The following is a 14,320-nucleotide window of genomic DNA, read 5'->3' as shown; positions in this document are numbered from 1 at the left end:
TCTGCCTCCCAGGTTCAAGTGATTCTCCTGCCTCAGCCTCCCAAGTAGCTGGGATTACAGGCTCCCATCACCTCACCTGGCTAATTTGTGTGTGTGTGTGTGTGTGTGTGTGTGTGTGTGTGTGTGTGTGTGTGTGTGTTTTTCATAGAGAAGGCATTTTACCATGATGGCCCTGCTGGTCTCGAACTCCTGACCTCAGGTGGTCCGCCCGCCTCGGCCTCCCAACATGCTGGGATTACAGGCGTGAGCCACCGCGCCCAGTGTATGTATTTTTAAGATAGGGTCTCACTCTGTCACTGAGACTGTGGCATGACCTTGGCTCACTGCAACCTTCACCTCCAAGGCTCAAGTGATCCTCCCACCTCAACCTCCTGAATAGCAGGGACTACAGGCATGTACCACCACGCTCAGCTAATTTCTAAATTTTCTATAGAGACAGGGTTTCCCTATATTGCCCAGGCTTGTCTCAAACCCCTGGGCTCGTGTGTTCCTCCTGCCTCAGCCTCCCAAAGTGCTGGGATTACAGGTGTGAACCACTGCGCCTGGCCTGTATGTTTATGAATAGTTAGAAAAGTGAGTTTTGAATGTTCCCAACACAAAGAATTGATAAATGTTTGAGGTGATGGATATCCTAATTACCCCAATTTGATCATTATATATTGTATACATGTATCAAAATAAAAACGGTACCCCTAAATATGTACAATTATGTCAATTAAGAATAATTTAAAAAGTAAAGAAGAATAAAGATTTGAAACTAAAACAAACAAAATAAACCAGATAGCCTTTAAAATTCTCCAAACCACAATCTCACTGTTTCTGTCTTCTAATAAAAACTTCCCAGAAATCACCCTTTTGAGACCTCTCTGTAGCACTGAAGAAAAAAATTCCTTCTAATTGCTTCTCAGAGAGTATACTATTTCTTTCTTCTTTTCACTCTCTGGTCTCTCCTTTAAATTGGCTTCCAGACTAATTCCATCTTTTCTTTTCCTTTGAGATGGAGTCTCACTCTGTTTCCCAGGTTGGAGTGCAGTGGCACAATCTCAGCTCACTGCAACCTCTGCCTCCCAGGTTCAAGCGATTCTCCTGCCTCAGCCTTCCGAGTAGCTGGGGCTACAAGTGTGCGTCAACACACCCAGCTAATTTTTGTATTTTTAGTAGAGACGGGGTCTCACCATGTCGCCCCAGCTGTTCTCAAACTCCTGAGCTCAAGCGATCCACCCACCTCAACCTCCTAAAGTGCTGGGATTACAGGCGTGAGGCTGTGCCTGGCCTAGGCTATCTCCTTCTGTCTTATCCCTACATGCAGATGGTTCTAGGCATTAGCCTTCTACTCCTCTCTGTATTCTATTTCTGCCTAAGACCACACATTCTCACAGCATCAAATGTCACTGCTCTGATGATTCAACTTCTTCTGTTTCCTCTTAACTCTAACTCATATATTGTTACCTCTACAGCTGCTTCCCTGGGGTTTTCTACTTGGTTGTCTGGCAGTTACCTTAAATTCAGCAGGTTCTAAGCTGCTCAGCATCCTCCCCCAACATCTACAACCATGCATACTCTTTATACTTCCTAACTTCTCCATTGCTCCATGTTCCATAACATGACAATTATTGCTGATACCCCTCTCTTATACTTCATTTTCTATTAAGCTCTCTACCTGTTTCTCCTTTGGAACTTTCTCTAGTATCTACCCCCTCTTTTCTATTTCTACTTTCATCTCCTGAGATCAGGTTCTCATCATTGCTGCAATTTCTTCTCATCTCTAGGTCCTCACCATCTTTTAATCCACACTGTATCTTCCTATCATCAAATCTTCCTAAATGCAGCTTGAGCAAGTTTTCCTCTCTTCAAAAAGTTCCACAGCTTCCAATACCCTCACGGTAACTAACATCCAAATTCTTTTGATCTGGCTTTGAAAGTACTTTCTAAACTGGTTCCATGTTCTGTATGCAAAATTACCTGCTTAGTTCTCCTAATTTTGACTCTCTGCTTCAGTCTGAAGCAGGCTTAGGGATCTTAACTTCTCTGTGTATCCTCCTATGATACTTGGGATAATGTTGGTATTAAGGAAATACTTGAATTTACTTAAATAATTTATTGTTTAGTAACAAAGTGAATATTGCCATAGTCATTCATCTCAATATTCATTTTAAGCAGCAGACTGCTGTGTAACAGGCACTTTGCCAGGGGCAAGAAATAAAAAGATGAAGATATGAATCGATATCTCAAAGAACTCCCAGTCTCCCAGGGAAGAGTGGTTTTAAACACAATACGGAAACTACAGTCCACTATTGTATTATATAATGATCTTCTCACACCATTAAATAATACAACCAATAGTGATTGACTCATAAGAGACACGTTTGGCAAATGACTAAATGAACAGATTTACATACAGAAGACTGCTGTCCTAATGAGTTAGCTGTGGGTTCTAGATTGAGGGTTAAAAATTTCTACAGAGGTAAGGACTAAAAACTATTTTAAAGGTTATACAAAGCCACGCTAACTGGGAATAGTTAAGAAAATGGCTATCCCTGTCTCTGTTGTTTCTTTTTTTTAGAAGTTTTTAATAATTGTTTTATTGTAGGAGATCTGAGCAGTGGCTTGCAGTATAAATACTTCTCTTAAATGTATATGATTTCATTTTTTAAAAGATAGAATTAGCTTGCTCTTGCCCAATGCCCAGGCAATAAAAAGGTTCCAGTTTCTTCATTCCTTTGGTCTTTGCTGATCCTTGTTTGATCTTGGCATAGCAGTAGCCAGGAAAGGAAGGAGGAATGTTTGTCTTGAAAATCTGGCTTCCTGTATTTCCTACAGCCAGTGGTACTTTGAAGGCAGCTAAGTTTTTCAGGGTAATCTGGCTTGGTTTGCTTTTTTAGTTTAGTCCTTTCTTAAGGAGTTACATTGAGAACATTTAGACAGCTCCTCTCTGAAAATTTATAAGTTTCCAGTAGAAAATTGTTACCTATTCAAAAAATTGCTAGTATTGTACAACAGGGTATCTTGGCAGACTTGATGGGACACAAGAAAACTTCATAATTGGTTTAATTTCAGTTTAGACTGCTGGCACATTCAAAATGTCAGCTTTAAAGAAGCATGTCATATGTTTATCAGATTGTTTATTCCTTATAAGTAAAGACCTTTGTGGACAAAATTGCCACACAGCAAATTAAACTTTAAAATAACTTCCATAGAGCTTTATTGAATGTCACCATCATGTTACAGAGGTAACTGGGTGTGGTTCAACTTTGTCCTCTTAGCCTTGAATTATTAAGCCTCCATTTTTGTTTATTTTTATGAAGGTTGTAAGATTTTTACCTACTTTCAAGCTAACAAATTTACCTGCTACAGTTTTGTAGATTCTGGTAGGACACCCAAGACTCCTGGGTTAAGGACAAAGGAGAGTTTGTTATTGTCCTTTTTTTATATTTTTTATCATAAATTATTACTCGCAGCAGTAGTAGTAGCCAGAATATTCATTGCTTGTGTGGTTCCCATACCCACAGGGCAACATGACAAGGGCCAGGTGACTCCTGTAAGTGCAGTGGGTTGCAATACAGGAGTGGAACCCAGAGCTTGGGAATCCTATAGTTAATGATATTTAAAATATATATATATAAAATGTGCCTGCTTTCTTCATTAGTCAAACATGAAGATTATATTGAAGCATGAGAGTATTTGTCTATACTTTTTTTTTTTTAATTATACTTTAGGTTTTATGGTACATGTGTGCAACGTGCAGGTAAGTTACATATGTATACATGTGCCATGCTGGTGCGCTGCACCCACCAACTCGTCATCTAGCATTAGGTATATCTCCCAATGCTATCCCTCCCCCCTCCCCCCACCCCGCAACAGTCCCTGAAGTGTGATGTTCCCCTTCCTGTGTCCATGTGTTCTCATTGTTCAATTCCCACCTATGAGTGAGAATATGCAGTGTTTGGTTTTTTGTTCTTGCGATAGTTTACTGAGAATGATGATTTCCAATTTCATCCATGTCCCTACAAAGGACATGAACTCATCATTTTTTATGGCTGCATAGTATTCCATGGTGTATATGTGCCACATTTTCTTAATCCAGTCTATCATTGTTGGACATTTGGGTTGGTTCCAAGTCTTTGCTATTGTGAATAATGCCGCAATAAACATACGTGTGCATGTGTCTTTATAGCAGCATGATTTATAGTCCTTTGGGTATATACCCAGTAATGGGATGGCTGGGTCGAATGGAATTTCTAGTTCTAGATCCCTGAGGAATCGCCACACTGACTTCCACAAGGGTTGAACTAGTTTACAGTCCCACCAACAGTGTAAAGTGTTCCTATTTCTCCACATCCTCTCCAGCACCTGTTGTTTCCTGACTTTTTAATGATTGCCATTCTAACTGATGTGAGATGGTATCTCACTGCGGTTTTGATTTGCATTTCTCTGATGGCCAGTGATGGTGAGCATTTTTTCATGTGTTTTTTGGCTGCATAAATGTCTTCTTTTGAGAAGTGTCTGTTCATGTCCTTCGCCCACTTTTTGATGGGGTTGTTTGTTTTTTTCTTGTAAATTTGTTGGAGTTCATTGTAGATTCTGGATATTAGCCCTTTGTCAGATGAGTAGGTTGCGAAAATTTTCTCCCATTTTGTAGGTTGCCTGTTCACTCTGATAGTAGTTTCTTTTGCTGTGCAGAAGCTCTTTAGTTTAATTAGATCCCATTTGTCAATTTTGGCTTTTGTTGCCATTGCTTTTGGTGTTTTAGACATGAAGTCCTTGCCCATGCCTATGTCCTGAATGGTAATGCCTAGGTTTTCTTCTAGGGTTTTTATGGTTTTAGGTCTAACGTTTAAGTCTTTAATCCATCTTGAATTGATTTTTGTATAAGGTGTAAGGAAGGGATCCAGTTTCAGCTTTCTCCATATGGCTAGCCAGTTTTCCCAGCACCATTTATTAAATAGGGAATCCTTTCCCTATTTCTTGTTTTTCTCAGGTTTGTCAAAGATCAGATAGTTGTAGATATGTGGCATTATTTCTGAGGGCTCTGTTCTGTTCCATTGATCTGTATCTCTGTTTTGGTACCAGTACCATGCTGTTTTGGTTACTGTAGCCTTGTAGTATAGTTTGAAGTCAGGTAGTGTGATGCCTCCAGCTTTGTTCTTTTGGCTTAGGATTGACTTGGCGATGCGGGCTCTTTTTTGGTTCCATATGAACTTTAAAGTAGTTTTTTCCAATTCTGTGAAGAAAGTCATTGGTAGCTTGATGGGGATGGCATTGAATCTGTAAATTACCTTGGGAAGTATGGCCATTTTCACGACATTGATTCTTCCTACCCATGAGCATGGAATGTTCTTCCATTTGTTTGTATCCTCTTTTATTTCCTTGAGCAGTGGTTTGTAGTTCTCCTTGAAGAGGTCCTTCACATCCCTTGTAAGTTGGATTCCTAGGTATTTTATTCTCTTTGAAGCAATTGTGAATGGGAGTTCACTCATGATTTGGCTCTCTGTTTGTCTGTTATTGGTGTATAAGAATGCTTGTGATTTTTGTACATTGATTTTGTATCCTGAGACTTTGCTGAAGTTGCTTATCAGCTTAAGGAGATTTTGGGCTGAGACAATGGGGTTTTCTAGATATACAATCATGTCGTCTGCAAACAGGGACAATTTGAGTTCCTCTTTTCCTAATTGAATACCCTTTATTTCCTTCTCTTGCCTAATTGCCCTGGCCAGAACTTCCAACACTATGTTGAATAGAAGTGGTGAGAGAGGGCATCCCTGTCTTGTGCCAGTTTTCAAAGGGAATGCTTCCAGTTTTTTCCCATTCAATATGATATTGGCTGTGGGTTTGTCATAGATAGCTCTTATTATTTTGAGATACATCCCATCAATACCTAATTTATTGAGAGTTTTTAGCATGAAGGGCTGTTGAATTTTGTCAAAGGCCTTTTCTGCATCTATTGAGATAATCATGTGGTTTTTGTCTTTGGTTCTGTTTATATGCTGGATTACATTTATTGATTTGTGTATATTGAACCAGCCTTGCATCCCAGGGATGAAGCCCACTTGATCATGGTGGATAAGCTTTTTGATGTGCTGCTGGATTCTGTTTGCCAGTATTTTATTGAGGATTTTTGCATCAATGTTCATCAAGGATATTGGTCTAAAATTCTCTTTTTTGGTTGTGTCTCTGCCCGGCTTTGGTATCAGGATGATGCTGGCCTCATAAAATGAGTTAGGGAGGATTCCCTCTTTTTCTATTGATTGGAATAGTTTCAGAAGGAATGGTACCAGTTCCTCCTTGTACCTCTGGTAGAATTCGGCTGTGAATCCATCTGGTCCTGGACTTTTTTTGGTTGGTAAGCTATTGATTATTGCCACAATTTCAGCTCCTGTTATTGGTCTATTCAGAGATTCAACTTCTTCCTGGTTTAGTCTTGGGAGGGTGTATGTGTTGAGGAATTTATCCATTTCTTCTAGATTTTCTAGTTTATTTGCGTAGAGGTGTTTGTAGTATTCTCTGATGGTAGTTTGTATTTCTGTGGGATTGGTGGTGATATCCCCTTTATCATTTTTTATTGCATCTATTTGATTCTTCTCTCTTTTTTTCTTTATTAATCTTGCTAGCGGTCTATCAATTTTGTTGATCCTTTCAAAAAACCAGCTCCTGGATTCATTAATTTTTTGAAGGGTTTTTTGTGTCTCTATTTCCTTCAGTTCTGCTCTGATTTTAGTTATTTCTTGCCTTCTGCTAGCTTTTGAATGTGTTTGCTCTTGCTTTTCTAGTTCTTTTAATTGTGATGTTAGGGTGTCAATTTTGGATCTTTCCTGCTTTCTCTTATGGGCGTTTAGTGCTATAAATTTCCCTCTACACACTGCTTTGAATGTGTCCCAGAGATTCTGGTATGTTGTGTCTTGGTTCTCGTTGGTTTCAAAGAACATCTTTATTTCTGCCTTCATTTCGTTATGTACTCAGCAGTCATTCAGGAGCAGGTTGTTCAGTTTCCATGTAGTTCAGCGATTTTGAGTGAGATTCTTAATCCTGAGTTCTAGCTTGATTGCACTGTGATCTGAGAGATAGTTTGTTATAATTTCTGTTCTTTTACATTTATTGAGGAGAGCTTTACTTCCAAGTATGTGGTCAATTTTGGAATAGGTGTGGTGTGGTGCTGAAAAAAATGTATATTCTGTTGATTTGGGGTGGAGAGTTCTGTAGATGTCTATTAGGTACGCTTGGTGCAGAGCTGAGTTCAATTCCTGGGTATCCTTGTTGACTTTCTGTCTCGTTGATCTGTCTAATGTTGACAGTGGGGTGTTAAAGTCTCCCATTATTAATGTGTGGGAGTCTAAGTCTCTTTGTAGGTCACTCAGGACTTGCTTTATGAATCTGGGTGCTCCTGTATTGGGTGCATATATATTTAGGATAGTTAGCTCTTCTTGTTGAATTAATCCCTTTACCATTATGTAATGGCCTTCTTTGTCTCTTTTGATCTTTGTTGGTTTAAAGTCTGTTTTATCAGAGACTAGGATTGCAACCCCTGCCTTTTTTTGTTTTCCATTTGCTTGGTAGATCTTCCTCCATCCTTTTATTTTGAGCCTATGTGTGTCTCTGCACGTGAGATGGGTTTCCTGAATACAGCACACTGACGGGTCTTGACCCTTTATCCAATTTGCCAGTCTGTGTCTTTTAATTGGAGCATTTAGTCCATTTACATTTAAAGTTAATATTGTTATGTGTGAATTTGATCCTGTCATTATGATGTTAGCTGGTTACTTTGCTCGTTAGTTGATGCAGTCTCTTCCTAGTCTCGATAGTCTTTACATTTTGGCATGATTTTGCAGCGACTGTACTGGTTGTGCCTTTCCATGTTTAGCGCTTCCTTCAGGAGCTCTTTTAGGGCAGGCCTGGTGGTGACAAAATCTCTCAGCATTTGCTTGTCTGTAAAGTATTTTATTTCTCCTTCACTTATGAAGCTTAGTTTGGCTGGATATGAAATTCTGGGTTGAAAATTCTTTTCTTTAAGAATGTTGAATATTGGCCCCCACTCTCTTCTGGCTTGTAGGGTTTCTGCCGAGAGATCCGCTGTTAGTCTGATGGGCTTCCCTTTGAGGGTAACCCGACCTTTCTCTCTGGCTGCCCTTAACATTTTTTCCTTCAACTTTGGTGAATCTGACAATTATGTGTCTTGGAGTTGCTCTTCTCGAGGAGTATCTTTGTGGCGTTCTCTGTATTTCCTGAATCTGAATGTTGGCCTGCCTTGCTAGATTGGGGAAGTTCTCCTGGATAATATCCTGCAGAGTGTTTTCCAACTTGTTTCCATTCTCCCCATCACTTTCAGGTACACCAATCCGACGTAGACTTGGTCTTTTCACATAGTCCCACATTTCTTGGAGGCTTTGCTCGTTTCTTTTTATTCTTTTTTCTCTAAACTTCCCTTCTTGCTTCATTTCATTCATTTCATCTTCCAGGGCTGATACCCTTTTTTCCATTTGATCGCATCGGCTCCTGAGGCTTCTGCATTCTTCACATAGTTCTCGAGCCTTAGTTTTCAGCTCCATCAGCTCCTTTAAGCACTTCTCTGTATTGGTTATTCTAGTTATACATTCTTCTAAATTTTTTTCAAAGTTTTCAACTTCTTTGCCTTTGGTTTGAATATCCTCCCGTAGCTCGGAGTAATTTGATCGTCTGAAGTCTTCTTCTCTCAGCTCGTCAAAGTCATTCTCCGTCCAGCTTTGTTCCGTTGCTGGTGAGGAACTGCGTTCCTTTGGAGGAGGAGAGGTACTCTGCTTTTTAGAGTTTCCAGTTTTTCTGCTCTGTTTTTTCCCCATCTTTGTGGTTTTATCTACTTTTGGTCTTTGATGATGGTGATGTACAGATGGGTTTTTGGTGTGGATGTCCTTTCTGTTAGTTTTCCTTCTAACAGACAGGACCCTCAGCTGCAGGTCTGTTGGAGTACCTGGCCGGCCGTGTGAGGTGTCAGTCTGCCCCTGCTGGGGGGGTGCCTCCCAGTTAGGCTGCTCGGGGGTCAGGGGTCAGGGACCCACTTGAGGAGGCAGTCTGCCCGTTCTCAGATCTCCAGCTGCGTGCTGGGAGAACCACTGCTCTCCTCAAAGCTGTCAGACAGGGACATTTAAGTCTGCAGAGGTTACTGCTGTCTTTTTGTTTGTCTGTGCCCTGCCCCCAGAGGTGGAGCCTACAGAGGCAGGCAGGCCTCCTTGAGCTGTGGTGGGCTCCACCCAGTTCAAGCTTCCAGGCTGCTTTGTTTACCTAAGCGAGCCTGGGCAATGGCGGGCGCCCCTCCCCCAGCCTCGCTGCCGACTTGCTGTTTGATCTCAGACTGCTGTGCTAGCAATCTGCGAGATTCCGTGGGCATAGGACCCTCTGAGCCAGGTGCGGGCTATAATCTCCTGGGGCACCGTTTCCTAAGCCCATCGGAAAAGCACAGTATTCGGGTGGGAGTGGCCCGATTTTCCAGGTGCCGTCTGTCACCCCTGGAAAGGGAACTCCCTGACCCCTTGCGCTTCCCGAGTGAGGCAATGCCTCGCCCCTGCTTCGGCTGGCGCACGGTGTACTCACCCACTGACCTGCGCCCACTGTCTGGCACTCCCTAGTGAGATGAACACAGTACCTCAGATGGAAATGCCGTCTTTGTTGTTTCTAATAGGCTGTATACACATTTATGTAAAGCAGCATGATAAACAATTTTCTGTATAGGAAAAGTGATCCTGTATACATACCCATGAGATCAGCAAATCCTCCTACTGGCAATCGGCAGGTTCCAGTAACAAACTGTAGAAGTCTCATTCTCTTCTCATTATCAATTTCTTTAACAAACTGTTAAAAGTATATTTAAAGAGATATATATGTCATATATTACATTCAGCACACTAAACAAGAAACAAAAATAATGATTTCAGATCTTTTATTTTTTTTAGAGGTGAGGTGTCCCAGGCTCTGTGGCCCAGGCTGGGGTGCAGTGGTGCAATCATAGCTGATTGCAGCCTCTAACTCCTGGGCAGCAGGCAGTCCTCCTGCCTCGGCCTCCAGAGTAGCTGGGACTATAGGAGCAAGCCACTGTATCTAGCTCATTTCACATCTTAAAGGAACCCCTGGTGTCCACTGCAGTAGATAATTACTTAACACTATGGATGGAGGGCCATTTCCATGTTTATCAAAGCCCCACCAACCTTTCCTTATATAAATCTTAGGACAATATACTTAAAGGGATATATAAAAAGTAAGATGGACTGAGACCAAGAGCTCCGTACTCACGCAGCTTTAAGATTAGCTCTTCTAGGGCAGCCCTTCCGGTGACTCCCCATCCCACCACCACCCCCCCCAGCTCCAGATTTGCCCGTCCTATAGGATATTCATGTGGCTACACAGGATACAGACCTTGAGTCAGTATAGACTTTTTGGTTTAATAAACAACTTTAATCAAACTCACAGAATTCTGATGCAGGATATATCCCAATAACCTCCTCTTCTCAATGTTCTTTAGGTTTTGGTATAGCTACACATAGCTAGAATTATGTGGATTTTATTTCATACAATTCTGACTCAAAACAATAGGTTTCTAGAGAATGTTTCTAGCCTGTAGTATAACTGTTTTGCCTCAGCCAAAAACTGTTTTGTAAGGAATAATTTTTATCTTATTGTAGTATTATCAATTATCCTACAATTGTAACCCTACTTGTTATAGAAGCTCAGTTTAAGGTTCTCATATGAATTTTTTTACATGTATACCAGATTTTTTTAATTTAATTTTTTAAATTTTTGTAAAATATATACAATATAAATTCTCGATTTTAACCATTTTGAGTGTAATTCAATGACATTAAGTACATTCACACTGTTGTGAAACCATCGCCACTATTTCCAACTTTTTCATCATCCCAAGTAAAACCTATGTACACATTAAACACAACTTCCCATTTTTGCTCCCTGCAGCTTCTGGTAACCCATATTCTACTTTTGCCTCTATGAATCTGCCCATTCTAGTAACCTCATGTAAGTGGAATTATACAATATTTGTCCGTTTGTGTCTGGCTTACTTCGCTTATCTTAAAATTCATAATGTTTTTAAGGTTTGTTCATGTTGTAGCACATACCAAAAATCTCATTACTTTTTAGCACTGAATAATATTCCAGACCCCGGCTTACAATTTTTTGACTTTATGATGGGTTTATTGGGTTTATTACTCCATCATAAGTTGAGGAGCACCTAGACTTATGATGGTTCGATTTATGATTTTTCAACTTTACAATGGGTAAGTTGTGACTTTACAATGTAACTTTACAATGGGTAAGTTATGATAAGGGTATTAAATGCATTTTCAACTCAAGATATTTTTGACTTATGATAGATATAAAGGATAAAACTCCAAGTCCAGGAGCATCTGTATATGTATATACCACATTTTGTGTGGGTAAATGAATGATGAATACTGGTGTACAAGTATCTGTTTCAGTCTCTGCTTTCAATTTTTTGGGCTGTATACCAAGGACTGGAATTCCTGGATCTTATGTTAATTCTATGTTTAAATTTTGAGGAACCACCAAACTATTTCCACAGTGGTGTGGTATTTCACACTATCACCAGCAATGCGCCCTTGGCAGTGGTTGTTCTTCTCCACTTCAAAAATAATACTAAGTGTGACGTGGTATCTCATTGTGTTGTTTTTGTTTTTGAGACAGAGTCTTGCTCTGTTGCCCAGGCTGGAGTGCAGTAGTGCAATCTTGGCTTACTGCAACCTCTGCCTTCCGGGTTCAAGTGATTCTCCTGCCTCAGCCTCCCAAGTAGCTGGGATTACAGGCACGCGCCACCATGCCCGGCTAATTTCACCGTGTTAGCCGGGATGGTCTTGATCTCCTGATGTCGTGATCCACCCGCCTCAGCCTCCCAAAGTGCTGGGATTACAGGTGTGAGCCACCGCACCCAGCCTCACTGTGGTTTTGATTTGCATTTCTGTAATGACTAATGATGTTGAACATCACATACCATGCTTAAGGCAGACATTTTTAGAGAGATACCATTATGATTCTAAACCAAGTCTCTTAAATTTTGCCTTCTGAACATTATATAATTAATGAAGTATAAATGATAAAAAACATACTACAGACAGTCCTATAAAACCCCAAAACCATTTAAATCAAATGTAGGTAAATTTTATCATCTGGAATTGTCTTACACTCTACTCTGGACAAAGATGCAAGGTATGTGTGGCTTACTTGGCAACAGTCTTAAAAGGATGCTGTTATAATCTGTATTCATTTATTATAATGCATGGACTAAGGGGTCTATATACACTGGTACATTTTGACCTGTGACTCATTTCCATATGTGGTAAACAAATTCTAAAAAATTATGCTGTGTCAACTAATAGAAATAAATTTAAAAACAAACCTGCCAAAACCACATGATTTGTTTGCTGGTCCTCGTAAAATGACGGTAGATGGCATGTCTTTGCCAGTCATTCAAATCAATCTCTTGCATTCCACATAAAAGGACCTTTAGGGATGAAAAAGACAAATTGTTTCCTAAGGTAACTGTACAAAAACAGCTGGACATAAATAAGGAAAGACTAAGATTAAGCAAAGCTTTAGAATAACAATCAGTAGGCTTTGACTTATCAACTATACATCAAGAATTATATCTACAGTGCTCATGAAGGCAAAGTTCCATGCACGGTGTCATATATACATATATTCAGGGAAGTAAGTCACTCAATTGTAGAGAAGCTCTAATATTTGTACTTTGGTGGGGGGGTAATACTATTGTTTTATCTTTGGATAAATTATGATTTTCTTTAACCATTGGGGATGTTTCAAAACATTTTGCCCCAGTATAAAAAATATTACAGTAACAGGAAAGATGGGAAAGTGAGTTAAAAGCAGACAACTTAAGGCATTATTTACTAGCATGGTACAGGGGAATGAAGGAAAATTCATTACCTCTAATTCCTTTGCATCAAAGTATTGCAAATATTGCTGGGGAAGAATTTCATTAAAGCCCTCAAAGAAAGCTTGTGTCTGTTCTTCAACACCTCGAGACAACCTCCACTCAGCTACCATTCTAGCAAACAAATATGAAAAACACCTATCAGGAAGTTTAGATCTTATCTTTAAATTCTGAGTATAAAAATAAATTTTAAAAAATTATAAAAAACTTCAAATATATTCAAAAGTAGAACATAATGAACCCCCTGTACACATGTCCAAGCTTCATCACAATGCCCATCTATTTCATCTATGCCCCTACTCATATCCTAGATATCATATAATTTCATTTCTTTTCTTTATTTATTTGAGATGAGGTCTCACTCTGTCACCTGAGCTGAAGCACAGTGGCACAATCTTGGCTCACTGCAGTCTCGACCTCCTGGGCTCAAGCAATCCTCCTACCTCGGCCTCCCGAGTAGCTGGGAATATAGGTGTGCAACACCACGCCTGGCTGATTTTTGGTTTTGTGTGTAGAGATGGGGTCTCTCTGTGTTGCCAAGGCTGGTTTTAAATACCTGGCCTCAAGTGATCTTCCTGCCTCGGCCATCCAAAGTGCTAGGATTACAAGCGTGTGCCACCATTGCCAAGCCATATAATTTCTTCTTTTTCTTTTATTTTGTTTTTGTTTTTTGAGACAGGGTCGCACTCTGTCACTCAGGCTGGAGTGTAATGATACAATCTGGACTCACTGCAGCCTCCACCTTCCAGGTTCAGTCAGCCTCCCGAGTAGCTGGCATTACAGGCGTGCGCCACCATACCCAACTAATTTTTGTGTTTTTAGTAGAGATGGGGGTTTCATCATGTTGGCCAGGCTGGTCTTGAACTCCTGACCTTAAGTGTTCCGCCTGCCTTCTCCCAAAGTGCTGGGATTACAGGCATGAACCACCACGCCCAGCCCAAATAATTTCATTTTGAACAGATACTTCAGTATATGTCTCTACAACATGAGGATTATTTTTTAAGACATAAATCATAAAAACATGACTGCATCATTATTTTATAAACCTAGAATTCTAAATCTAGTGACAATATCCTTCAAAAAATGAAGGTGAAATAAAGATGTTTTCATATAAAAGCTGAGAAAATGCATTGCCAGGAGATGCACACTAAGTGAAATGGTAAAGAAAGGTTTTTTTTTTAAAGCCAAAGAGAAATGATCTTAGATTAAAAAAAAAAAATGAATCTGAGGAAAGAAATAAGGAGAACCAGAAATAGTAATGTGAGTAAATATAAGATTATTTTTGAAAATAGTTAAAAATTAAAGCAAGAATAACAGTAACAAAGTATTGTATTTGTAACATGTAGAAATAATATATGACAACAACAGCACAAACAG

General features: G+C 39.9%; 1 protein-coding gene across 6 annotated transcripts in view; it reads right to left on the bottom strand.

Moving 5' to 3' along the window:
- The window catches only part of ITCH (itchy E3 ubiquitin protein ligase), a 156,095-nt gene that overhangs the window by 15,219 nt on the left and 126,556 nt on the right, over positions 1-14,320 (bottom strand). For all 6 annotated transcript variants that reach the window (XM_063720616.1, XM_054542165.2, XM_024238866.3 and 3 more), the window contains 3 exons: positions 12,937-13,057; positions 12,389-12,493; positions 9,720-9,816 (listed from right to left, as the gene is read on the bottom strand). In XM_063720616.1, coding sequence (XP_063576686.1) covers positions 9,720-9,816; positions 12,389-12,493; positions 12,937-13,057 — 323 coding nt within the window. The remainder of the gene's footprint in view (positions 1-9,719; positions 9,817-12,388; positions 12,494-12,936; positions 13,058-14,320) is intronic.

This window comes from Pongo abelii, chromosome 21 (assembly GCF_028885655.2).
Source record: "Pongo abelii isolate AG06213 chromosome 21, NHGRI_mPonAbe1-v2.0_pri, whole genome shotgun sequence".
In the NCBI taxonomy this organism is placed as follows: domain Eukaryota; kingdom Metazoa; phylum Chordata; class Mammalia; order Primates; family Hominidae; genus Pongo; species Pongo abelii.
This window is presented reverse-complemented; position numbering and strand designations above follow the sequence as displayed.